At 44.4% G+C, this 22,605-nt stretch overlaps 5 protein-coding genes across 29 annotated transcripts in view; 2 read left to right on the forward strand and 3 right to left on the reverse strand.

The window, feature by feature from the left end:
- The window catches only part of cacna1aa (calcium voltage-gated channel subunit alpha1 Aa), a 43,275-nt gene extending 37,794 nt beyond the window's left edge, over nt 1-5,481 (reverse strand). For 6 of the 18 annotated variants that reach the window (XM_088356718.1, XM_088356714.1, XM_088356713.1 and 3 more), the window contains exon 1: nt 3,703-5,474. In XM_088356718.1, coding sequence (XP_088212844.1) covers nt 3,703-4,040 — 338 coding nt within the window. In that variant the 5' untranslated portion in view covers nt 4,041-5,474. Of the gene's footprint in view, nt 1-3,702 lie in introns of all 18 variants that reach the window. The other 12 variants (XM_088356724.1, XM_088356723.1, XM_088356719.1 and 9 more) reach the window with 7 other exon arrangements.
- Nucleotides 5,482-7,751: 2,270 nt separating this feature from the next.
- alkbh7 (alkB homolog 7, RNA demethylase) lies at nt 7,752-8,894 on the forward strand. Its single transcript, XM_088357969.1, has 4 exons — nt 7,752-8,102; nt 8,159-8,332; nt 8,395-8,519; nt 8,592-8,894. The coding sequence occupies exons 1-4, from the start codon at nt 7,818-7,820 to the stop codon at nt 8,710-8,712; spliced, it is 705 nt and encodes a 234-aa protein (XP_088214095.1). The 5' UTR covers nt 7,752-7,817; the 3' UTR covers nt 8,713-8,894.
- A 127-nt stretch (nt 8,895-9,021) lies between these two features.
- On the reverse strand, nt 9,022-12,972 carry gtf2f1 (general transcription factor IIF, polypeptide 1). Of its 4 annotated transcripts, none has more exons than XM_088357842.1 (15): nt 12,826-12,972; nt 12,387-12,534; nt 11,811-11,843; nt 11,597-11,643; nt 11,405-11,477; nt 11,148-11,341; nt 10,905-11,075; nt 10,634-10,839; nt 10,427-10,568; nt 10,293-10,351; nt 10,088-10,219; nt 9,929-10,002; nt 9,683-9,824; nt 9,467-9,605; nt 9,022-9,384 (listed from the first exon to the last, which is right to left on the reverse strand). In XM_088357842.1, exons 3-15 carry the CDS (start codon nt 11,820-11,822, stop codon nt 9,180-9,182), a joined length of 1,596 nt encoding a protein of 531 aa, XP_088213968.1. In that variant the 5' UTR covers nt 11,823-11,843; nt 12,387-12,534; nt 12,826-12,972; the 3' UTR covers nt 9,022-9,179. The 4 variants fall into 4 exon arrangements, with proteins under 4 accessions (XP_088213968.1, XP_088213969.1, XP_088213970.1 ...); XM_088357843.1 differs by having other exon boundaries at nt 10,293-10,348; nt 12,309-12,534; XM_088357844.1 differs by having other exon boundaries at nt 9,932-10,002; nt 12,309-12,534.
- Nucleotides 12,973-13,021: 49 nt separating this feature from the next.
- On the reverse strand, nt 13,022-16,016 carry LOC148384610 (ubiquitin carboxyl-terminal hydrolase 37-like). 5 transcript variants are annotated; one of them, XR_015853377.1, is made up of 14 exons: nt 15,834-16,016; nt 15,629-15,730; nt 15,464-15,542; nt 15,167-15,399; nt 14,987-15,044; nt 14,728-14,897; nt 14,344-14,475; nt 14,158-14,281; nt 13,937-14,088; nt 13,747-13,849; nt 13,595-13,671; nt 13,415-13,482; nt 13,276-13,336; nt 13,084-13,168 (listed from the first exon to the last, which is right to left on the reverse strand). XR_015853377.1 is itself a non-coding variant. In XM_088357838.1 (13 exons), exons 1-13 carry the CDS (start codon nt 15,905-15,907, stop codon nt 13,223-13,225), a joined length of 1,527 nt encoding a protein of 508 aa, XP_088213964.1. In that variant the 5' UTR covers nt 15,908-16,016; the 3' UTR covers nt 13,022-13,222. The 5 variants fall into 5 exon arrangements, 4 of the variants coding, with proteins under 4 accessions (XP_088213964.1, XP_088213963.1, XP_088213966.1 ...); XM_088357838.1 differs by having other exon boundaries at nt 13,022-13,336; nt 13,415-13,523; XM_088357840.1 differs by lacking the exon at nt 13,276-13,336 and having other exon boundaries at nt 13,069-13,168.
- Nucleotides 16,017-16,400: 384 nt separating this feature from the next.
- LOC148384611 (uncharacterized) lies at nt 16,401-22,099 on the forward strand. Its single transcript, XM_088357834.1, has 23 exons — nt 16,401-16,571; nt 16,823-16,861; nt 16,922-17,290; nt 17,364-17,495; nt 17,562-17,708; nt 17,801-17,926; nt 17,992-18,135; nt 18,216-18,362; nt 18,435-18,581; nt 18,654-18,691; nt 18,751-18,831; nt 18,916-18,945; nt 19,015-19,177; nt 19,269-19,382; nt 19,495-19,670; nt 19,741-19,908; nt 20,038-20,241; nt 20,313-20,557; nt 20,624-20,690; nt 20,755-20,846; nt 21,035-21,194; nt 21,305-21,367; nt 21,513-22,099. The coding sequence occupies exons 1-23, from the start codon at nt 16,541-16,543 to the stop codon at nt 21,582-21,584; spliced, it is 2,955 nt and encodes a 984-aa protein (XP_088213960.1). The 5' UTR covers nt 16,401-16,540; the 3' UTR covers nt 21,585-22,099.
- The last annotated feature ends 506 nt before the right edge of the window (nt 22,100-22,605 follow it).

Consider the following 22,605-nt stretch of genomic DNA (forward strand, 5'->3'; position numbering starts at 1 on the left):
TGAAAGAGAGAGAAAGAAAATGACCTGTGGGCACAGACGTGATTGAAAAGAGTAAGGGGGGATAAAAGAGGAAGAGAAGAGGTGGAGGGGGGAATCAGAGGCTGGCTAAGAGAAGAGCAAAAAGAGCGCTGAGATGGGAGATAACGCAAGACCGAGAGGGGTGTGAGAGGATTGCGGTATTTTTTCTCCTGAGCTGTGTGGAAAGTAGGTTAGTGGCAGAACACACACAAGGACTGTGGAAAAAAAAAAAAAAGGGGGGGGGGATTATATGTCGGAGAGTGGGAGGGAAAACGATACAGTATGCTGCATATGACACTCTGCGCTAGCGTGCTGTGTGTAATCGCCGCACGACTCCATCTTTAGACACACTTTGCACGTTTCCGCAACACGCCGCAAGAGCATATGTTGCGGAAAAGACAACGTAAGGCACGGTTGCAAATGGTTCACTGGACTAACGCCTGTTTATTTATCCCATTTGAAAAAAAAGAATAAGCTTCGACGTCTGGAATTCCTAAATCAACTGTAGGCAGCGAAATGCTTCCCAATACTGTAACATGTGGTGCATTTGTCAAGGGGTCTACCCTTCAATAACCTTGACAGTCCTGCCCCACTCCAAGGGCCGGCCGGCCCTCCTTCCTTCAAGCATCATTTGGCCACACGCATGCATGGATTCCACCTGACTACACAAGCCAACCAACAGTGGTCTGCCAATGGACGACGGAGCAGCTGCTACCATTTGGGAAGGCGCCAACCGTCATATTAAACTAAACAAGCAAGTGGCCTGCCTTCTCGTGCTCTTACACAAACGACCGTGTCAATTTCTCACGTTATGACTTTCTTTACGACGTTGGCAAGACGTTGCAGAAATCACTTCATTTGGCTGTCGCTAATTCCGCAGAAGGACGACCGTGCAAAGTCATCATCCGAAATACACCCAGCGCCGATGATATTCTATCAAATGTTTATCTTCACAGCACCACGTCGAAACAAATCGCTGAGCCCAAAGGCCACTTTAGCCCTGCTTGGCCTTTCTCGGAAGGATTTAACATCAATCAGTGTTTTAGTCCTTGCAGACGCCTTCCTCGATCTGCTCCGTCTGTATATTCTATCCTGCGTGTGTTGTGCCTGCCTCAGCCCTGCCACCGCCAAACGCCGCCGCCGCCGCCGCCGCCACCCACACTCGTCACACAAATACAGCTGAATTGCCACTTTGGCAAGTTGCTGATGGTGCGAAGTGTGTGCAGAAACTTGCTCTGGCGTGTTTCTTGCCATAATCTTTGTGGTGATGCTAACTGGCAGTGTGCTGATCTAACCATGTGTGTTTACCTTGTTTGTGCTTCTCTCGTGTGTGTGTGTGTGTGTGTGTCAGCACAGCATGCATGCAGGTGGAAAGCAGATTGTTTTCAAGTAGCAGCCATTGCACGTGACCAAAGAACACAGGCAAGCGAAAATCAATCCATCACACACAATCTGCCTCTATTTCGTAGCCCCAAAATAGCTCCGTCCCACGTCACGACCTGCCCTTCCTCCCTCCACAAAAACACTTTCCAAATGTCAGCTTATGTGGATATAAATATACAAGATACATTTTTTGCCATATCATTGTGATCTATAATCTCTCCAACCCATTTATGAAAAGGACAAACACAATCAAGACAATTCATTCAATCATATCAATTCAACTATCTTTTTTGAAAGAATTATGCTTACCAGGTGTAAATTACGTACACAAGCATATTTAAGAAAACAACACACACACAGCACAGCCAATATTTGCTAAAATGTGTGAAATGAAAAGATGACAACATGCACTGTGATGTGATATTTGAGTTTCAATGAGATCGGCAGCGCCTGATGAAACTCAGGCCATGGATCAATTCACACATTTATTATTACCAGAAAGTGAAAAGCTATGAGTTAGGCATATTGAACCTTGAGGCCATGCACACACAGTAACACACACACACCCCAATCTACTGACAGGATGTTCAGCAGTTACCAACTGACACTTGCAAGCTGCACAAAATAAAATAAACAATCAATAATTTAGATTCTGCAGTAAACACACAACTTGGACTCCCAAAAACAAGCAGGCCTCGCTCTCTGTCTTTCATTTTGGGCGTGACCGCCTTTTACTGTCCAACCCTTCTAATCATTTTCTCCTCATATTTCTTTGGAGAGTGCCTCCACAAAGCAACGGAGACCTCGTGAGATTTGTAAAAGCATCAAATAAAAGGTTTTATGTATGTCTGAAGAGGAGGACTTGAGCATACTGACTTGCTCTCTATTTTCAACAAGGGACAAAAAAGTTTTTGAGAAGAAAAAAAATACAACAGGATGTAGAAAAAGCTGGTTGCATAAATATGCACACCCCAAACTAATACTGCATTACAGCACCCAACCTTTTTTTGGGGCAGATTTTTTTTCTTTTTTCAAACCACAATTAGTAGCCCAATGTTCCATGTGTCTATTGTCTCCCCCTCTTAAATTGCATCCTTCAAGTATGCCAATTCTAATTAAACAGCCATAAAAAGGAGGACGTGCTCACATTGTTATTTACGTCTCACTCCCCTGGTGTCCAAAGTCGGTTCACAAATAAATAAAGGCTCTCAACGAGTCCACCGAGACACATGACGACATATTTTCCTACCATAAATTCATCATCACGCTCGGGTCTGCTCCGCGGCTGCAAATGGAATCGCTTGAAAAAAAACAAAAAAGTTTGCGTTAACCATGTTGCAAGACACACTTTTCAGTCACCTGACATGACCTCATCATTGATAAGGAATCATCTCCAATTTCCTCCTTCCACTTGAACCCACAAATGCTTACTGGAAGTAATCTGAAGCAAACAAAATCCGAGTTCTCAGACTCGTCGTTTAGCAAATAGACTGTGAGTCATAAGCATAACTAGCTTCTGCATTTCACCAGAGCAGCCCAATTAGTGTTGCGTGTCACAGCTCAAGCATCGTCAGCGATCAATACAATCATGACTCCAATTTCCACTCAGGTCGTTAACGCCCTCAAAGTTTCATTTGCGCACATTCGGATGAAGATCACGCACAATTTCAATCACTCTCTATTCATTTCGATAGAATGATTTGGGAAAAGATGGCCATACTTTCACACTCACACACGTCATAACTAGAAGGACACCTGCAGAATTGTGATGCCAAAGCTTGCGTCATACACACACACACACTTTGGAACTAGTCGATTTCCATCCCTCTTATGGGGACCTCCGATTTTTCGTCCCCATAACGGAATATGGAATAAAGCAGCAAACACACACACGGCGAATCTGGTTTTCATCCCTCCCATTTTTTTCTCCCACTCTGTACTTGCTGACATCAGCACCCAGTAGCGCCCCCTAGATACCTCCTATCTGCATCAAAACACAATTACACACATGCATAGGCACTCACGAAGACTATCCAAGGATTGTATATCAGGCGGGCGGCCACGTGATGTGACGTGGAATTACTAACTCAAGTGATTGATGCAGATCAACAGCTCATAAAAAGGGGGCTGGCTGCGGTTTCTGCCGCCGCCGCCGCCGCCGCCGCCGCCACCGTTTCATTAAGCGTAAATTACAAGTCCAGCCTCGCATTCTTGTTAGACCTCCCGTCATTCGCTCCACGCTGACGAGCCAAGTGGTTTTGTACTTACAGTAGTGCAGACAGAAAAAGCAAAAAAGGATATGGCCATTCGGTGATCTTTTTGGCGTATTTTCTCACAAAGTTGTCTTCGCTGAAAATAAACAAGGAGCGGTTGACTGTAAAGCAGTTCTGGCGCACCGGGATGGGGTTGTACAAGGCCATAGTCCGGGCTCTCTGAGCCATGGATTGCTTGTACACTCTCTGGGCTCCCGGCCCCGGGGGTGGACCGTGGGCCAGCCCGTGCCCATGGCCGTGCCCGTGGCCGTGGCCGTGACCGTGGCCGTGCGGTCCTCCTTGCCGGCCTCCGCCGCGACCACCGGGCCCCCCTCCACCGGGCCCTCCGCCGTACCTGGCTGGTACCTCGTCTCCGAAGCGAGCCATTCTCTGGAAACCAGAAGCCAATCTTGACGAAGCAGCGGAGAAGGAGACCGGTGCTCAGCTGCACAGCCACACATTACATCCCATCCGGATCAGAACATCTCATATGTTCAAACGGTTCTGCAGCTTCTGGTCCTAGCGGCCTGGGAAGGGGGGGGAGGGCCTGCACGTAGAGACCGCCTTCCCTGTCCGTGTCTCTGCCGGGGGAATCAAACGTTTGGGCTTTTGGCTCGCTCCGAAGGGCGTCTCGAGTCCTACCGTCTCGTCGGATCCGTCCGAACCCCGAGGACGAAGCCCCGCCGCCGCCGGATGGTGGGTACTTATTCAACACGAACCGTGGCCGGTCATGCCTGCTGCATCGGTTCGTTCCACAGGCTCCACCGAATTTAGTTCTTCACTGTCATGACAACATGCCTTGATAGTAGCGACGCCTCAAAAAACGACAAGGGGCCTAATAAATCACATTCACGGCATCTGATGTTAAAAAACAGCTGGAACCTTTTGTGGTCAGATGGTGCAATTGTTCCTCCCTGAAACCACCGTGTCGACTCAAAAGACAGTGGACATAAAATGCTACCATTATTTAATTATTTCTAAAACATCCGCAATTGCCATAACGTGGCAGTGTAGCACTGCTAATTTTACCTTCAAGTGGAGGATCTGACAAGCCTCAAACAGGAGTGAGGGGGGAAAATGTCATTGGTTTAAAATGACAAGACGTCGTGCAAAAAAAAAAAGAGGAAAAATCCATGTTTGCTTTAACATGTCCATGCCGTCGTAGTGGAGACGATGAGAGCAGCGAACGGCAGCGAACAGCAGCGAACAGCATCCTCCTCCTCCCTGCTTGCAACACCTGCCTAGCCATCCACGGACACGGCGTCAAAGACAGGCGTGGGACGGCCTCTTCTTCCCCGCCGTCTTACAACCTCCCATGGACAGAGTCTCTCACCGTGTCCCGATAAAGTCGAACCTCCGTCCTCTTGGACCGCTTGGATGTCCTGCTCGAGCGTCCGTCCTCCCGCTCTCTCATTGGAGTGAGTGTACGGACGGAGGAGGAGGAGGTGGAGGCGGCGGCGGCGGCGGCGGCGGGGGGTGCTGGGTTCCTCCACCAGCAGCCCCAAGGGGAGGAGAGAAGGGGAGAAGGAAAGGGACGCAGGAATGGAGGGAGAGATGGATGGATGGATGGATGGAGACAATAAGCAAAGAAATGACAAAAGCAGCGTGTCTGTCTATGCACAGCTGCACAGCTTATGCATGCGCCATACCGGGAGCGCACACATTATGACGCAAGCAGCCGCTTGCACACGCCAAAGCCATTTGCAGCCTGCTTCACTATTGCTGAGCACTCGAACCAAGCCCTGATTCACAATACAGACGAAAATGCCTTTAGTATTGATCGCCCTCCCTCCGTCAATCTCGATTTCTAAATTTGCTTGAATGCGCATAGAAATTGCTAAATGCATGCGCAGGTGGGGAGGAAAAAAAAAAGGGGTGTTGGTTGTGATATGCGGCGCGTACACGTGCGCACCTGCAACGGCGCCAGGAGGACGTGCGCGCGCGCGCGCATGCGAGTGGTGTGTTTGTTCGAGATGGAAGGAGGAGAAGGAGGGGAGGCGGCTATTATTAGTAACAGACATTTGGAAATTAATGGTGGAGGAGAGCGCTCGCTCCCTCGCTCGCTCGCTCGCTCTATACTCCAGCCCCCGCCCTCTCCAAGTTGGCCACCTCGCCTCGCTCAGAAGGCGTCTGAAGGTGTGACCATTCGCCATTACATGCATGCACAACATCCACGGCGCCTCCAACGAGGAGAACGCCCAAGAATTGTAGTAGACTGCAAGTAGCTTTTCTTTCTAGGAGAAAAGTCTCAATTAACGAAACTTGGCAGTTGAACTAATCCCAAAATAGGGTTTGACTTCCGCCCGGTGAAGAAAAGTGTTTCATTTCGGTCACGATGGCAAAGAAGAAAAGTGAAACGATAACCATAGACTCACAAAGAAGCAACTTAGTGCACGAGCTGCTGACTATATTCATAATTCATCCATCCATTTTCTTTTCTGTTTATCCTCATTAAGATTGCAGGTGTGCTGGAGCCCATCCCAGTCCACAACCATGGACTGGAACCGACACAAACGACTATTCATGCTCAAATTCCACAAATCATGCCAGATTGGCAATTGTGCACCAGCGGCAGTGCAAAACGTTGGCGATGACATCAACACATTTGGTGGTGCTCTTAATTCTATTGAGCGCCTTCACGGTGACAACTTGTAACCCTGAAGCTGTAGCCATTAAAGTGCCTGTCCACCAGGGCCATAACTAGCAGATGAGTGGATGGAAATGCAAAGAGTGATGGGCCATGCCACATAAACCTTTCATGTGGCCTGCTACAATATACACAAATGTAAAGCTAATAACTCCATTTTACAATTTTGAACTTAAGCGAAAAGGCCTAATGAATGCTACTCCATTTTGTATGAGAAGAAAAAACATTGTGTACCCTAAGCACAAGAGAAGCCACAAACATCACTTTGGTGAAAATCTCTTATGTTTCCTAATTGATTGACTCCAGAAATAGCTGCCTCGGTGAATGGGAAATGACGATACATATTTAAGGGTGACCGGGAGAATGAATCCAGCCCGTGCTGGAGATTGAAACGGGACAGAAACCTTCCTCGTGCAGACGGCAATCAATAACGGCACGACCTTAAACATCTATCTGATACGCCAGAAAGCAAAGCGATCGTTTAGCTTTGTGTCCATTTAAGCGATGCTTCCGACTGTGAGAGGCTCCGTGACCCGGCCGCAAGGGCACGCTGACAGCCGAAGACGGACAGACGGACAGAAAGAAAGAAAGAAAGAAAGAAAGAAAGAAAGAAAGAAAGAAAGAAAGTTGGTGAAGGCAAGCTTAGCCTTCAGACCGCTGTGTATGTATTTCTCGCTCGCTGTAAAGAAAATAAAAATGGTGGCTAGCTCGCTGGCTGTTTCTGGAGATGTGAGGAGAGGGCCGAAAAAGGAGCGGATCGTGACTCAATGATTCATAAGACTGAATAATTCAATGGCTGGATGCTTGTAGTGCACTCCGCCCCTGCTGAACCTGCTCCATCCCATGCAGACTTGAGATGTAAACCTCTGCCAGATGAATCCACATCAGTGCAACAAACAAACAAAAAAAGGACGCTGGATACTAATATCAGTCAACAACACATTGCTGGAGGAAAAACATTGAATAAAGAAAGCAATTGGGGACCGCTGCTGGATTTTCTTGACACATTTCAAATACTATATTTTGTACAAGGTATTATTCTCTACAGTCTATGTGTACTACCACGTATGATTGTCCTGAAAAAACGCAGTGAGTAGAGAAAAGGGTACAAGTCCTGAGTCCTAAGTAGGTCAGTTTTTTTTTCTCGGGGAATCTTTTGTAAGGATGAAGTCATCAGTTTCTCAAAAATGTTACCATCCATGCAAACATATTGACAATAGTGCCATGGTGTTTATTTTGGTCAAAACTGCATCGCAATCAGGTGGTGTGCGTCCATTAGCAAACTTCTCTTCTTTTTAGTGTCATCTAATATAGAATGATACCGTGAGGCTTTAAATAATAAAAAATAATAAAAAGAACGCACAGTTGACTTTGAAATAATGAGTTTTACTGACCTCGTGTGGCCAAATAGAAGAACTGCAGCATCACTATTTTCCTCTGCACTACACTACCCAAAATGCATCCCGTTTTACATATGGCGGCCTCCACCGACACAAACATAACAGTGCAAAAATTGGATGTTCAACACCAATATGAAACTCTTACTTACCGCGGCGGCGAAAAGCGTCCACAGAGCAGCTTTTTACAAAAGTTCCGCTCGTTATCTGAACTCTTTGGCCAACAGCGGCCTGAAAGCTGAACCGCTGCTGATGGTCGGCTCAAGCCGGGCTCTGGTGCACAGACTCGAAACACAGGTGGAGGTGAGGTCAGCCTTTATCACCGAGGAAGAGGAGGCTGAACTTCTGCGGGAGCTGGAACCTGGTTTGAAGAAGAAACGTTACGAATTTGATCACTGGGATGACGTAAGCACTTAGTATTATTATTTTTATGATTCTTGTGCTCACCTGTTTTCTTTTAGGCTATTCATGGCTACCGAGAAACGGAACGTGTGACGTGGGGAGCAGCATGCCAGATCATCTTAGCCCGTGTCCGGTCTGTAGCGTTTGCCTCTGGAAGCTCACTTCTTGGGCCAGTCCACGTCCTCGACCTGGACAAAACTGGTTATATCAAACCTCACATTGACAGTGTCAAGGTAAATGACGCATGTCAATTGGAGATGTACAGGATATGATGAACTTTCTGTTTTCATTCTAGTTCTGTGGCAGCACCATCACTGGATTAAGTCTTCTCTCAGATAGTGTCATGCGCCTAGTCGAAGCAGATTCTCCCAGCGAGTGGCTTGACCTGCTCCTGCCCAGGCGCTCCCTCTACATTCTGAGGTTCGGCACAGATAAGTCGGAGCTATACATCCACTTGGCTTTGGCACCGACGTCTTTCTTTTCATATTTCAGGGACCAGGCCAGATACGACTTCACTCATGAGATCTTAAAAGATGAGCAGTCTTTGTTTAATGGACAGAGAGTGCCTCGGCAGCGACGCATCTCGGTTATTTGTCGGAACCTTCCGGCTTAAAATGCACTTCAGGGGAATTCTACCTGAAATCCAAAGACAATGAACATTTTTTTCACTGCTTGATGTCATCCCCCAGTGAAGTGTGAAAAGACTTGATTTGCATTTGACAAGTGTATATTGTGAGTCCATATTTTCATGGGTTCCTTCACATTCATAAATAAATATTTAATGAAATATTACCCTGTAGCATGTTTGTCAAAAATGCAGTCCTCTTTTTCTTGCAAAGTTAAATTTGTAGGTAATGTGACATGCATTCTAAATTGGCAGGGGAGGGGCTTGTACACAAAAAAAATGCCCAAACACGCTTCATTGTTTTGATTAAGTTTTATTAGAAAACAGACTAATTCCATCATCAAGTTCTTAGTTGTCAAATATTTTTTTCCTTCAATACAATATTTTTGTTAATCACCACAATAGCAAAACGTGACAAAATGATTCTTTCACTTCCCTCCAGCCCCTTCTGTCGTTCACTCAGTGAGATAAAAATGCATTTTATCGTTTACGTTTTTGCGCTCAGGATTGAGGCGTTTCAGAATCTGCGCCAGCACGTTGACAGTCTGCTCACTGCTCAGGCCTGTGCGCTTGGTTTGGAATTTCTTCAGCAGGTCTTTGGTGGTCATGGGTTTCCGGATCAGGTAGCGGCGGACCGCTTCTTCAGTTAGCTGGACATCGCTGTGGGAGCCAAAAAGAGCGCTTGATGCCAACTCTGTTCCGTTCACATTCTAGAGGTGTCGTTGATGAATGAGAACAATACCTGGAACTGGGAGTTGATTTTCCTGATGGGGGTTGAGGTGTGCTCTTCCCAGAAGGGGCGGGGCTCTGCCCACTGGGGTCCATCTTGAGCCTTTTAGCGGCCGGTGAGTCGGTCCCCGGACCTTGTGTCTGTCTTTTACCTGTTGTAAAATAAAATCTGCTTGGCACAGGTTTTTGGGGGGACCACCGCAGATGTCACCCAAACGTACGTACGCACCTTGCTCGAGCTTGCTGGCCGCGGCACGAAGTGTGTTGGAGGTGGCGGCGGGGTCTATAGACGGCGTGCCCGGCCGGCTGCCGGTTCTGGAGCTTCCGGCGGAGCCGCGCCCGCCTGCGCGTTTTGGAGGAGTGCGCTTCTTCTACGAGACGGACGACGAACAAGAGTCATTTTGGGTAAGTCAAATCTCTTCAACTTTTGACACGAGTCACACTTAAGCATTTATTCAGCCACACACACACTAACCACCATAAACAAAGCAGAGGCCGTTTCTCCCTCGATGTCGCTGTCGTCCGAGCTGTCCGATTCGCCGCTGCTGTCTGCAAAACGCAAGAGGTTTTATTTTTGTAGTGTCGCAATGAAAGCTGCGTGGAGTCTTTTTCTAACGTTGAAGAGACTTTGTACCTTTTTTCTTCTTCTTTTCTGTCTGGGCTGGTGTTTTCTTTCCTTCCTCATCCTCCTCCTCTTCTTTAGTTTCCTCCTCGTTATGTTTCTCCTCTTCGCTCTCTTCCTCGCTTTCCGAGGCCTCATCGATCCCTGGAAAGTTGACAAAACTCACATGAACTACATATCGCTTCAAAATGTGACCATCATAATATTGTGGTTTGACCTTTCGGGACATCTTCTCCTTTGCTGGGCCTTCCTTTTTCTGGCTCTTCATCTGAACTGCTTATAGAAGACCACACAAGGGATTCATTAAAGACAAAGTGGCATCAAAAGATTTTCCTCTGCTTGGGATCTGACCTGCTTTCATCGGACATGTAATCCACCTCGAGCCCCTCGTAGTCGCCATCATCGCTGTCTTCCAAAGCCTCCTTGTCATTGCGCTTCTTCTTGGATTTTCCTTTCCCTGTGTCACTCTTTGTCTTGGTCTTGCCTTCTCCATCTGCAAGCCAGAGCATTGTCATCACGGCTGCATTACGAAGAAGAAGTGGCGTTTGACAAACTCACCTTCGCCCATACTGTTGTCGCTGTCGTCGCTGCTCACGTCAAAATCGTCTTCCATATCGTGGATGCGCAGGTCGTTGCCTCGACCGCCGCCCTTCTTCTTCTTCTTGGCCGATTTCTCGCTCTCTTCCTCTTCCTCGTCGCCTTGCGTTTGCTCACGTAGACGTCGCTGGAGCATGATGCTGAAGTGATTCACCACCTTGTTCCTCCTGTGTGTGGAATGAAAACAGTGTTCCCATTATGAGGCAAAGTTCAAACTTCTTTTCTGTCTCACCTGCCCCACTCCTCTTCTGCCTCTTCTGCCGTGAGAGTTCGATGTTTGGCCACCGGGGTGAAGTTGTACCAGCCGTTCACAGGGAAGGCTTCAAACGCTCCATCGGGACACTGGGTGAAGATGTAGTAGGATGCATTTTCGGTGACGCCGCCCTTTTTCAAACCTTTGAACCTTAGATCGACAAACAGAGAGAGGCTTGATCATCTTTCGTTATCATAATTCCATTTTTTCCCCCCATCACACCTTTTTCCCGCCTTGCCGTTGACTTTAAGAATCCAAGGCTGGTCCTCAACTTTGAACTCGCGTGTCACAATGCCAAATTTCTTCCGGCGCGCCTCCTCGCGCTGCTTTTTGCCAAACTCGCTGCCGGCTGCACCCTCCGGTGTCTCTTCTTCACCGTAGATCTTGCGAGCACTCATGTCTCTCTCCATGCGAGCCTAATGGAAGGAAGGCATTCACATGAATATATCATTCTATTAACACTCAACATGATCACTTACCTGTGTCCATGTTGAACAGTTGACTTTATCCCCGGCATTAAATGCCATTATGTTGTATTTCTTGCTAGTATTCCTACGGGATGAAAACCAGAAACTATAAACAATGATGCAAACAAATTATATGTCTAGGTATTTTCTCCAAGTATCTACATGACATTTAACGTAGTTGAAGATGTGCTGTATGTTACTCACTTAGGGACTCGCACAATGAATTCAGTGCCTGAAGAACTGCTGCTCCCCTGCAACACAGACAAACCGTTTCTCTTACAAAGTTCCATTGTTCTCCCTCCCGCAAATCAGCAGCCTATTAAATATATCACAAATTAAAAATAAACACATCTAAATAAATGAAGTCACATTGATTGCAAGGGAGCATTATGTCACCAAGCCATAAAGCATTACTCACCAGTGATGCCATGACTTGTTATTTTGATGGCAACTAAAGAGAAGTAGAAACATGGTTAATATTATGACAAATGAGTCATGATTTTTTTTCTCAAGTAAATAATTCGTTTTTCTTAATTTGTACAAAATAATTACTAATTATAAATGTTTGTTCATTTATGCCAGTGTCAGGCAGAAATAACAACTAAATGCTCTTCCACTAGATGGCAGAAGGTGCAATAAACCTGTGTATGCAGCTGTTGCCATTCCTCCCTTAATATTCAATTCGATATGATCAAATATTAATGTGCACTTATTTCATCTAATGCTAACAAAACGCAGCTTTTAAACCAATACGATTGACCGAATCATAAAAATGTATTTGTTAGGGTTAGCATTAACATTCAATCCGCGCTACTGTTTGCACTAGCAACATAAGATACGATTTCTAAATCTAAATGATGATCGTCAATGTTCAACATCATTTTATGAACATTATCAACCAATTTTGCAAACTTACAAATAGAAAGAGGGAAGCTTGACAACTACATATATCCGATACAAGGGATCACAGACGATCTATACGACAGCAATTTACCGGCACACACGCTCTGGTCCGTCCGTGTATATTGAGGGCAGGAAACAACGACACTTAAAGGTTCCGCAGTTCTCGTGATCGGTATTTGTTTCCATTTCGACGGCTTGACTAAGAAATATCCATTTCCAAAAGGGCTTATCCACTTGTGCTGCTTAAGACAAAATATCAGAAATTATTAGCTCCTATTTTTTTGGCACATTTCTATTTAAACAGTAAAAAACAATGTCAGGGTGTATATTCCTCATAATGAATAATATTGGAAATTACTTTTTCATTTGAAAAATGGTATTATTTTCAAAATTTTAGTCATTGTGGCAATAGTTTGCCAAGAGGAGTTGCTGTGCATCTTCAGTTTCATATTCACTTCAGTATGCATGTTGAGGTTGTGCCCACCAATTTAAGATCATGTCTTCACCTGCAAGAATTGAGTCAAACTCACCTCTATAAACTGTGACAACTCTGGAAACATACTTCTGGAGAGCTGTGAGGACACTGGTTGTAGCACCCATTGGTGCTGTTCTCACTTACAAGCAATGGACAGTGACATTGTATCCACCTCATCCCATCTTAGTGGAGCAGAGTACCTCTCACCTCCACTATGTTGAGTTACAGGTCATTCTACTCATGCCTTCTGTAAAAAAGGACATAGGCAGTCGTTTGCCGCTTGTTGCACACAGCGGCATAACTTGTTTCTTGGACATCCAGGTCATTGTAGGTAAACCAGCGATCAGTCTGGTCCTCGTCTTGCACTGCTGGATCCACTCCATCACTAATATAGTGCCCTAAACAAGAACGCAACTTTAATTCATTTCAAAGTGCCCATAAAAGCTGTCTACTCAAGGACAAAAAACAAAATAAAGCAAAAACTTCATTAGGCTGATTATCTCACCGCTGCTTGTTGTAAAGCCATTATGATTGATAATGCTCACCAAACTGTAACGAGCCCCATCCTGTAAAGAACCAACAGCCCGAGTATGTACTTTCTCTTCCCCCCCCCCACCTTTGAGGTTGTCATCATCTCGCATTACCTCTTTGGATGGGAGAAACAACTCCTTAGAAAGTGAAACAGGCCGACGAACCTTTATCGAGCCAAATACTGAAAAAAATACAAAGCGCTTCAGGTGCAAGACCAGCACTCTGTAGATGGGGAGATATGGAATGATTAAATAAACAGAGTTTTCAATATCAATCATTAGAGGTGGCTATACCTTGGCAGGGTGATAAAGGAGGAGTTCTGCAATGATGTGTTGGATCCACACTCGCATTGAAAGTCCACCTGTGTATTCTGCACAAAAGCCACACAATATTTCACGTTCTTCCTAAAGTTTGGTGGAAATCAACAAATCTTCTCTTAGGTTACCTTCAGATAATTTTGAAGCATTTCCTTAACTGTTCCACAACCAGGTAGCAGGTCTAGGGAGAGGTTTGTAAATTCCTCCTCTCTAGTAAATGTCTTGCTACACCTACGGAGGGAGGTCCACAACATTAACGCAGCAGTCGTAATTTGGTTTCAAGGTTGCTGGCAGGTGGTGTGATTGTTTTTGTAGTACCTCAAACACATTCTGATGTTTTGCATCGTGAAAACAAAGTGTTCTTCCACCGGACACGTGTAGGTTTTTCCTATAGCGGAGGCCAGATTCTGCTGGACTGGCTTCAGATTTCGGATTTGATCAAGTAGAGAAGTCAGGAATTCATGGGAATCCTGTAAATGCAGACGCAGATTAAAATCCAAAAAGGATGTCATACAAAATCAAATTGTAAATGTTTTTACTTTCTGGCCTAGATCTTGAAACTCTGGCACCAAGGTGGAGACAACGCTCTTGAACGCGTAAAGGCAGTTGATTTTTTGCTCCACATTACTGGAGCTGTGACATGCGCTGATGTTCATAAATGACCTGGAGAGGGCAAAAGAAAAAGACATGCGATCCGAGCTACATTACGTGTTTCGATAGCTTACTTGAGTAGAGCGGCCTCGGGACTCAAACTCCAAATGGGCTGCTGGCAGCTGATGCCTTCAACAAAATCTTCCAGAGTCAGAAGGCTCTGCAGGCTGGCATTCATATAGCAGATCTGCGCTGGGTTGGGAAGCCTGATGCACCACAAAGACAAATCAGTTATTTAAAAAAAAAAAAAAAAAACATTTATAAATAATAATATTAATTAAAAAAATAAAACTAAATAAATAATATCTTTTACAAACAGACAGTGGCGGAAGTAGAGGGGGGGCCGTGGAGGCACTGTCTCTCCATGATTTTTGGGTATTTTCAGTTCTTTTTTTTAAATTTATATATTTTTTTACATTTCCCCCCGACCCACTGTCGGGAAGTGTGTGCAAACCCACCCAAGATATTTGTACTGTTTAAGTCTCAAGGTTGCCGTCATGGGTGTGGCCTGTATTGCTTCATTGTATTTTTTCTTCTTCATCCTCCAACTTGTCCTGTTCTCTGGAAGGCCTCTTAACCCCACCGAAGAGTTGAGGCTCTGCTTCGGATTTGGCGCCACTTGACATCTCTGATGATGAGTTTATGAACAGAAGATAAAGAGTCGTGCAAAGGCCTAGCAAATTCATGACCAAGCGCTTGGCTTTGTGTCAAACTTACCTTCCAGCAGCACTGTATTTTCTTCTTAGTGGGAGCGACGTCATCTTGGATGATGTCACTGTTGGAAAAAGATGATGTCATCATATCTTAGACAAATTTTTGTTATCAATCACCCACCGAAAATGTTCAGGTCAAAGAATGTGACTTTTGAGCAGCATGTTGCACAAATGATTTACTCACTTAAAATGTCCGTTTTGTTCAGCACTGGCTTTTTTGATGATGGATTTGACGGGTTTTGGGACACAATCTGTCTCCGGGTCTTTGGGACTTGTGGTTAGGTGGTCTTCTTGGAAGGACACCCTGCGGGATTTCTTTTTTTCTGGCTGGATTTCACACGCTTCCACCATGTCCGGGAGAGAGATGGAAGTGCTCGGCTCTTGCAGGCAATTTTTTTCAGGAACGTCACCGCATCTCTTTTGGAATGATGAAAAAATAATTCGATTTGGTGGCGCATAATGTGCTTTTTGTCATACTTACCATGCAACACGGCCACAAGTGAAATGTGTTGCTCTTTTGTTTTTTAATCGCAGCACATTTGTATTCTGAGTCGTTGGAACTGTGGGGCCAAAAAAAAGCAGAAGTCATTTCTTTTGTTTTGAGAGACAGGCTGCAGGTTGCAAAGTTTAAAGTCAATTTCTTTACCTGGGGCAACTAACATCAGCCCCTTTTTCACAGCCCAAGAGTCGGTTCCACCATGATTTTTTTTCCTCCTTAGAGGCAGCGGGACTAACTTGGTTGGGCACTCTGTCGATCAAGATGAGCGGCGGTTAATTCTACTTTTGTCCGAATTGCGAGAACAGCTTCACTGTTGAGCCCTCCTCACGATAACAAGATCAAACTTCCTCACCTCTTAAATAATGTCATCCATTTGGTGTAATCTGGATCCACATATAGAGGAGGAGTCGTGTTCGTTTGAAGCATCTCTGTAAATCATGGCCGTTGATGTTCCTATTGGCCATACACAACGGTAGTTGCGGCAGTCTTTCAAAAAAACGGACCTGGGATCCTTACGGCGTTCGAACAATTACATAATCCCCTCAATGTGGTAATACCTAATTAGTCATGAATGACATCACAACATTTGTAAGTCATCAGAGGTCTTGCATCATCGGCATCAGTGGGATTGAGTCATCGTTAGGTTTTGGAAACAAATATTACATTTAAAAAAAAGTATGTTTTGGTTTAATAACTCCATGTTGAGAACAAATATTAGACATGACCCTAATGTTCACAATACCACCATATTAAAAAATGTTAACATTGACATGATTTCTTTCTGCTGTAATGTCTTTCTTCTTCATGTTTTTTCAACTCATTGAGTTTTCAGCCATTCGTGTCCGTCACCACAAAACTCCCGAATGATGACAAACATATATATATATATATATATATATATATATATATATATATATATATATATATGAGCCGACCTCGCCTTGAGTGACATTTACATTGGATTTTTGCATGGGGGCAAGACGCTAAGAACACACATGTTGGCTGCTTTGCAAATCTCTCTTGCACTTTGGAGTTGCAGAGGTGTGCTTTCTTGTCACCATGAACTTCTACGCTTTAACTCTTCTCCTGGGTGAGTTCATTTTTATCATACAGTAGATATTATTATTTGAGCGCAGGGCTTTGTGATATGAAAATGTCAAACATAATCAGTTTAAATAGACTACAATTTTAATTGCACGTATTATATGAATCGAAGAAATGCTCATCTAATTTTCACCTAAAGTAAGCTGGCTTAGGCTCCAACTTGTCGTAACCCTGAACCAGAAAAGATCAGATGAGCTTGTGTCATTATGTCCATTCATCCTTTTTTCTTTCTCCAAGGATCCTTCTCCATCATTGCACATTGTGTTTTCCCTCCCGGTAAGTCGGACGACACTTTGCGTTGGAGATGACACGCAACCACGGTGATGTCCTCCACAGGTTCTTGCGATAGCTACGTCAACATTACGGAACCATCTCGCAACATCGCCTTTACATCAAGTTCCTTCAGCGGTTACTCGCACGATGACGGCGGCCTTTCCAGACAGTGGTCCCGCTTCACTGGAATCGGCGGAGACAGGATCATGCAAAGCTGCCACTCGGGACCACGGGGCGGCTTCCAGTACCCCATCCGTTTTCAATTTAATTATCCGACCGAGGAGTCGTCAACGGCGTCGACAGGGACTGCCTATGTTCATGCTGGAGGGTGTGATAGTCATAGCATCACAATGGAGGTGGTCCTCTGTCCAGGAAGCTTCTACATCTTTAAACCAGCAAACCACCCACAGTCCAGTTCAGGCTTCATAACCTGTAAGAGAATGGAAATTACCGTCGTTATTGACATTGGCTTTGTTTGATTCCTGTCGTGCGTATGTGTGTTTAGATCATTTCAGTTGTCGAAACGATTCTTGTGGCCCGCTCGCACAGTGTAACAGCGATGGAGGCTGCACATGTGTGAGCGGCTATGAATTGATCCCAACTCATCTGCCCACAAATGAGTCGTATGGCTGTACCGGTAATTTTTTTTGTATCTCGAGATGCTCAAATGACATTCCCATGACATGTGTGTATCTTTCATTAGATATCGACGAGTGTACAGCAAATGCAGGTGCCTGCGGGAGTAATTCCGATTGTAATAACACAATCGGAGCTTACACTTGCAGCTGCCTGCTTGGATATAGTGCAACCAATCCAGAAGAACCGCCTGGAAGTGAGAATGCATGCGTAGGTACTGTTTGAAAATGACTTTCAGCCACATACTAGGGTGCCACTTTCTACACGCTGATTTCGTGAGTCTTGATCTGTTTTTTTTCCTGCAAGATATCGACGAGTGTCTTGAAAACGTGTGTGGTGATGACGGATCGTGTTTGAATGTGCCTGGAAGTTATCAGTGTCAATGCAAGGATGGGTACCAGATCATGACAAACGCCACTCCCATTTGCCAAGGTACATATATTTTGATTTTCATTTGAATCAAGAGCAAGGCACGAGTGCTTTATTTTCATTGTCAGATATTGACGAATGCTCGGATTCCTCGCTGTGCGGTCCACACTCTGAGTGCAGCAACACGCCCGGCCTTTACATTTGCGCTTGTCAAACGGGCTTCTCTCCAACTGACCAGGAGCTGCCGCCCAGCGATGAAAACATCTGTCTCGGTAAACGTCCACTTGATGTATTTTATTTGATTTTTTGACATGAAGGCATAAGGATTTAAGGTCCAATATGTCCTCGTCAGATATTGACGAGTGCGACGAAGATGCCTCAGTCTGCGGTCCAGATTCCAACTGCACAAATTCAGTGGGCTCCTATGGTTGCACCTGTCTCCATGGTTACCGGCTGAACAACCCGGAAGTGATTGCCAGCAATGCCAACCCATGCACAGGTATGCAAGTGCTAGATGCATATTGGATATTTTTTCTTTTTGTAACTGTGAATTATTTTTCTTTGCATATAGATATAGATGAGTGCATGGAGGAAGCTGACGTATGTGGTTATCAAACATTATGTGCTAATGCACCAGGGACATTCTATTGCTCCTGTCCCGATGGCTTTTACCCTTCAACTGGCATTTTATGGATTGTCGGAGTCTCCTTTTGTCAAAGTAAGCTTGGCATTGTACTAAAATGTCATCCCGAGACATTCATGTCGTTTTATTCCTCTGATCATTTTACAGATCTTCAGGATATTCTCAATGAGATAAAACCTCCAGTGGTAAGTCAAGGGTGACAAATATTAAAAAATATGAGTTAAAGGGGTTGTTTTTGTTGCAGGGGCAGACAAAAGAGAGAATGTTTCTCGACAACATGGACCAACAACTTTTAAACAACACAAATATCATTTTGCCAGTACCGGTCAGTCAAGCTCTTTTTTCTTTTACTTCACCCACAGCATAACAATTGATATGTTTTAAATATAATTTGCTATTCTTTCCTCAGACAGTGGCAAACAGCTTTTCAGCATCGATGGTATGACTTCCACAATGAATTCCGCTTCATTCTTTGTTGGAAATTAATTTGATGCTTTACAAATTGAAGGAGGTGTCAGGCGTTGGACCGCGGGCCAAGAAAAGCGAGCTGAGCAGTGACGGCGACGGAGAGACAGGAAGTAAGATCTTGGCCATCTCAGATCGCCTCGTGAGCGCCATGCTGTCGCCAGGCCACAATGAAACCAAAACCACCATCAACACTTCCACAGTGGGTAAGAAATTCTCAGATCTTCTCATATTTGACACATATTTTTAATGACTGTAATTACTTAATGGAATTAAAACATTACAAATGTGTGCCAGCGTTAATCCTGGAGACGATCGGGCCTGGGAGTAGTGACGAAACTGACTCTCATCTCTTCGTCAATGGACACATGATGGATATCAACCTGGAAAGCCTGATGCAAAACAATAACGGTGAGATTGGACACAATAATATGATGACAAGAAATGACATCGTCATCACGTATTGACTATGATTAATATGAATTGTTCATGTTACAAAAACAAGGCATTATTTGTAAAGCAGGTTCCGCCGCAGTGGCTTTTATGTCACTAACAGGTATGGAACATCTCCTGAGTCATCGTTATTTTGAAACGGAGAACAAGACTGAGATGTACTCGGACGTCATCACAGCGGTCTTACCCTCGGTGAACACCACCAACCTCACTCAGCCCGTCAACTTCACCATTCAACACAAGCGGGTCGGTTTCAAGCACTTCTTATATGGAACGCTCTCAGATGTTTGCTAACTGTTTTTTGTGAGATTCTCAGGTATTACCCGAATCTGGTTTGGTGACTTGTGTGTACTGGAAGGACGAATCGGACGAGACGATGAGATGGTCGGTCGACGGGTGTTGGATCGCTCACACAAATGAAAACTTCACAGTGTGCAGCTGTTCTCATCTCTCCACGTTTGCCCTCATCTTACAGGTTGGCAAGGTAGGCAGTCTCATCACTCATTGAAAAAGAAATATATCAAAATAATAAAAGAATTGAAAGCAAAATTTATAATAAAAAAATAAAATCAAAAAATCGACTTATGCATGTTGTGTGTTTTCTGCCTGCCAGCCTCCACCGGAGGATCCTTTTTTAGAGTGGCTGAACCGAATGTGCATCATAGTGGGACTCTTCTTCTTTGCTTTGTCCATCCTCACCTTCCTGCTGTGCAGCTGGAACCCCAAAATCAACAACACGGCACGTCTTCACTTGTGTCTCAACATGGCCTCCACCCATCTGCTGCTCTTGTGGAATGACCGATATGTGGAGCATGAGGTTCGCCGCAATCTGTTTATCCAAATAATCTTTCATGTATGTTAACTTTCATGTATGGACGCTCCCGACAGCTGGCCTGCACCGTCATTGCGGGGCTCCTTCACTTCTTAGTGGTTGCAAGTTTTGTGTGGATGCTGCTGGAGGCCTTGCAGCTTCACCTGCTGGTCCGAAAGCTCTCCAGGGTGCAGGTGATCCAGAGAGACGGTCTTCCCAAGCTTTTGCTCTACTCCATCGGCTACGGCGTTCCCTTTGTGATTGTGGGTGTTTCTGCGTTGGTGTATTCGGATGGATACGGAGCAGTTGCAAATTTAAAGGAGTGAGTGGCGTGAGTCGTGTGTCGCGGTGGCGTACAAGAGAAGACTAATGTCTGGGTGCGTTTCAGCTGCTGGCTCTCGCACAAGCGTAACTTCAACTGGGCTGCCTCAGGACCTGTCATTACCATCCTTGCAGTGAGTATCAAATAGACAAAAATATTTGATTCCAAACTCAGTGTGACTCAGATTCTTCTACTAGCTTAACGTGATCTTGTTCTGCGCTACCTTATGGAGTCTAAGACCTACCTTGGCCGGTATGAGAAGCGACGTCTCTCAAACCAGAGATACCAGGTGATTGTGTCGACTGTATTTATGATTTATATTTCAGAAATGACACTGTAGATTTATTTCATGGGAATTCGTTAAATGTAATTGCGCTTGGCTGATAAGTAAAAAAAAGCTTCCCTGCATCTTTTTGCAGCTGAACATTCGGTCTAGTTTTTAAGATATACTATTGACATTTTCATTTTGTTTTGCAGGTTGATTATTTTTAAGATTGTAGCCCAGTTTGTTATACTGGGCTGTACGTGGATTATCGGACTCTACCAGAGCAACCTTTTCTTCCACGTCCTCTTTATATTACTCAACTCCCAGCAGGGAACCTTCCTCTACATTGTACACTGTGTGCTCAACAAAGAGGTCAGATTAGCCAGCGCTCAAGTGTTAAAAGTGTTTGCAAAATGTTTGGAGAAGTTGGGTACAGGAAAATGTATTTCTAATTTCTGTTTTTTTTTATTTTTTTCCCCCAGGTTAGGGAAGAGTACAGGAAATGGTTGACGTGTTCATTTAATAAGAAACCAAATGGCTCTGAGGTGAGTATATTTGGTTTTCTTGTATTCTGGCTGACACTGCATCCATCTAAGCTATTACTGGTAGCATCCCATGACATCATAAAAAAAGTTCATTTTTTTAGACTTCCTGTAGTTAATGATACAAAATGACTTGTTCTTTCAACAGAAAGATGAACAGTCAGTGTCTGAGGACATACACAAGGCCGAGGAGGACATTTCACACAGTGTAAAAAAATGAAGACAGATGAATTTTAGTTCTTTGTGCACTTAGAACAACCTTGTTTTGCTGTGGCTGTGATCTACATGCAGCATGTATGAATTTGTTTAAAGATGTTCAGTGCAAAAAGGGCTTGTCCCCCCCCCCACTCCCCCTTTGCATGATTTGTTTACAATTGATGCAGGTCTTTCATAAACACGACAGCGAGTCTGTGGAAAGGAAACAAACGCCTCCACAATGTCAAGCATTCATGCCTTAGGTGACATTTTCCTTCGGAAGTACATCTTACTTTACAAGACAAATGGAAAGGGCTACCAAAACAAAACAGTCACACTGCATTTCACAACAATGAACTTGAAACACAATGATGGCTTTGTCCAAACAAAATCATGTAAATAACTAAATAAATGCACATCATCCTGACATAATGGGTGAACCTTTATTCTGGTAAGGTGCTTGATTCGTATTCCTCACATTAACATTTGCTGATAGCTTTATCCGTATTTGTTCAATTTTTTTTCTTTGCACTAGCAAGTGGTAGCGATCACAGATTATGACGGATTATTAAATCATCAAAGATAATTGGGAATATAGTACTGACAAATGTATGCATTGTCAAATATTTACATTCAGGATTGAGTTTGATTAAATTTCATTTCATTAAACATGATCCGAGTCCTGTGACAGCTTGCTTCCGATATGCCACCACTGTCCCCTATTCATATTTAGATTGTAATGTGGACGTTGGGCTTTTGGGGCCTATTGTGCCTTTGAAAGAAGGTCAAATAAAAAGTCCACATGTAAAAAGTTGCATCATATCCAAAGATTTGTGAGTACAAATGTGTAAACAAATACATTTGACTACTTATTCACACTTGCTAGCTTCTGAGTCATAGTCACATTTATTTGGCAAGCTTAAAAAATATTCTTACAGATGCGTGTTAAGAATGGGTCTTAGGCAAAAGCAAGCTGGCTTTAAAAGCAAATCCCTTCACAAAGTAGCTAAAGCCAGCAGCAACATTGATGTCATTTGCAGACATTA

This window comes from Syngnathus floridae, chromosome 17 (genome assembly GCF_059516105.1).
Source record: "Syngnathus floridae isolate MCC-2025c chromosome 17, RoL_Sflo_1.0, whole genome shotgun sequence".
In the NCBI taxonomy this organism is placed as follows: domain Eukaryota; kingdom Metazoa; phylum Chordata; class Actinopteri; order Syngnathiformes; family Syngnathidae; genus Syngnathus; species Syngnathus floridae.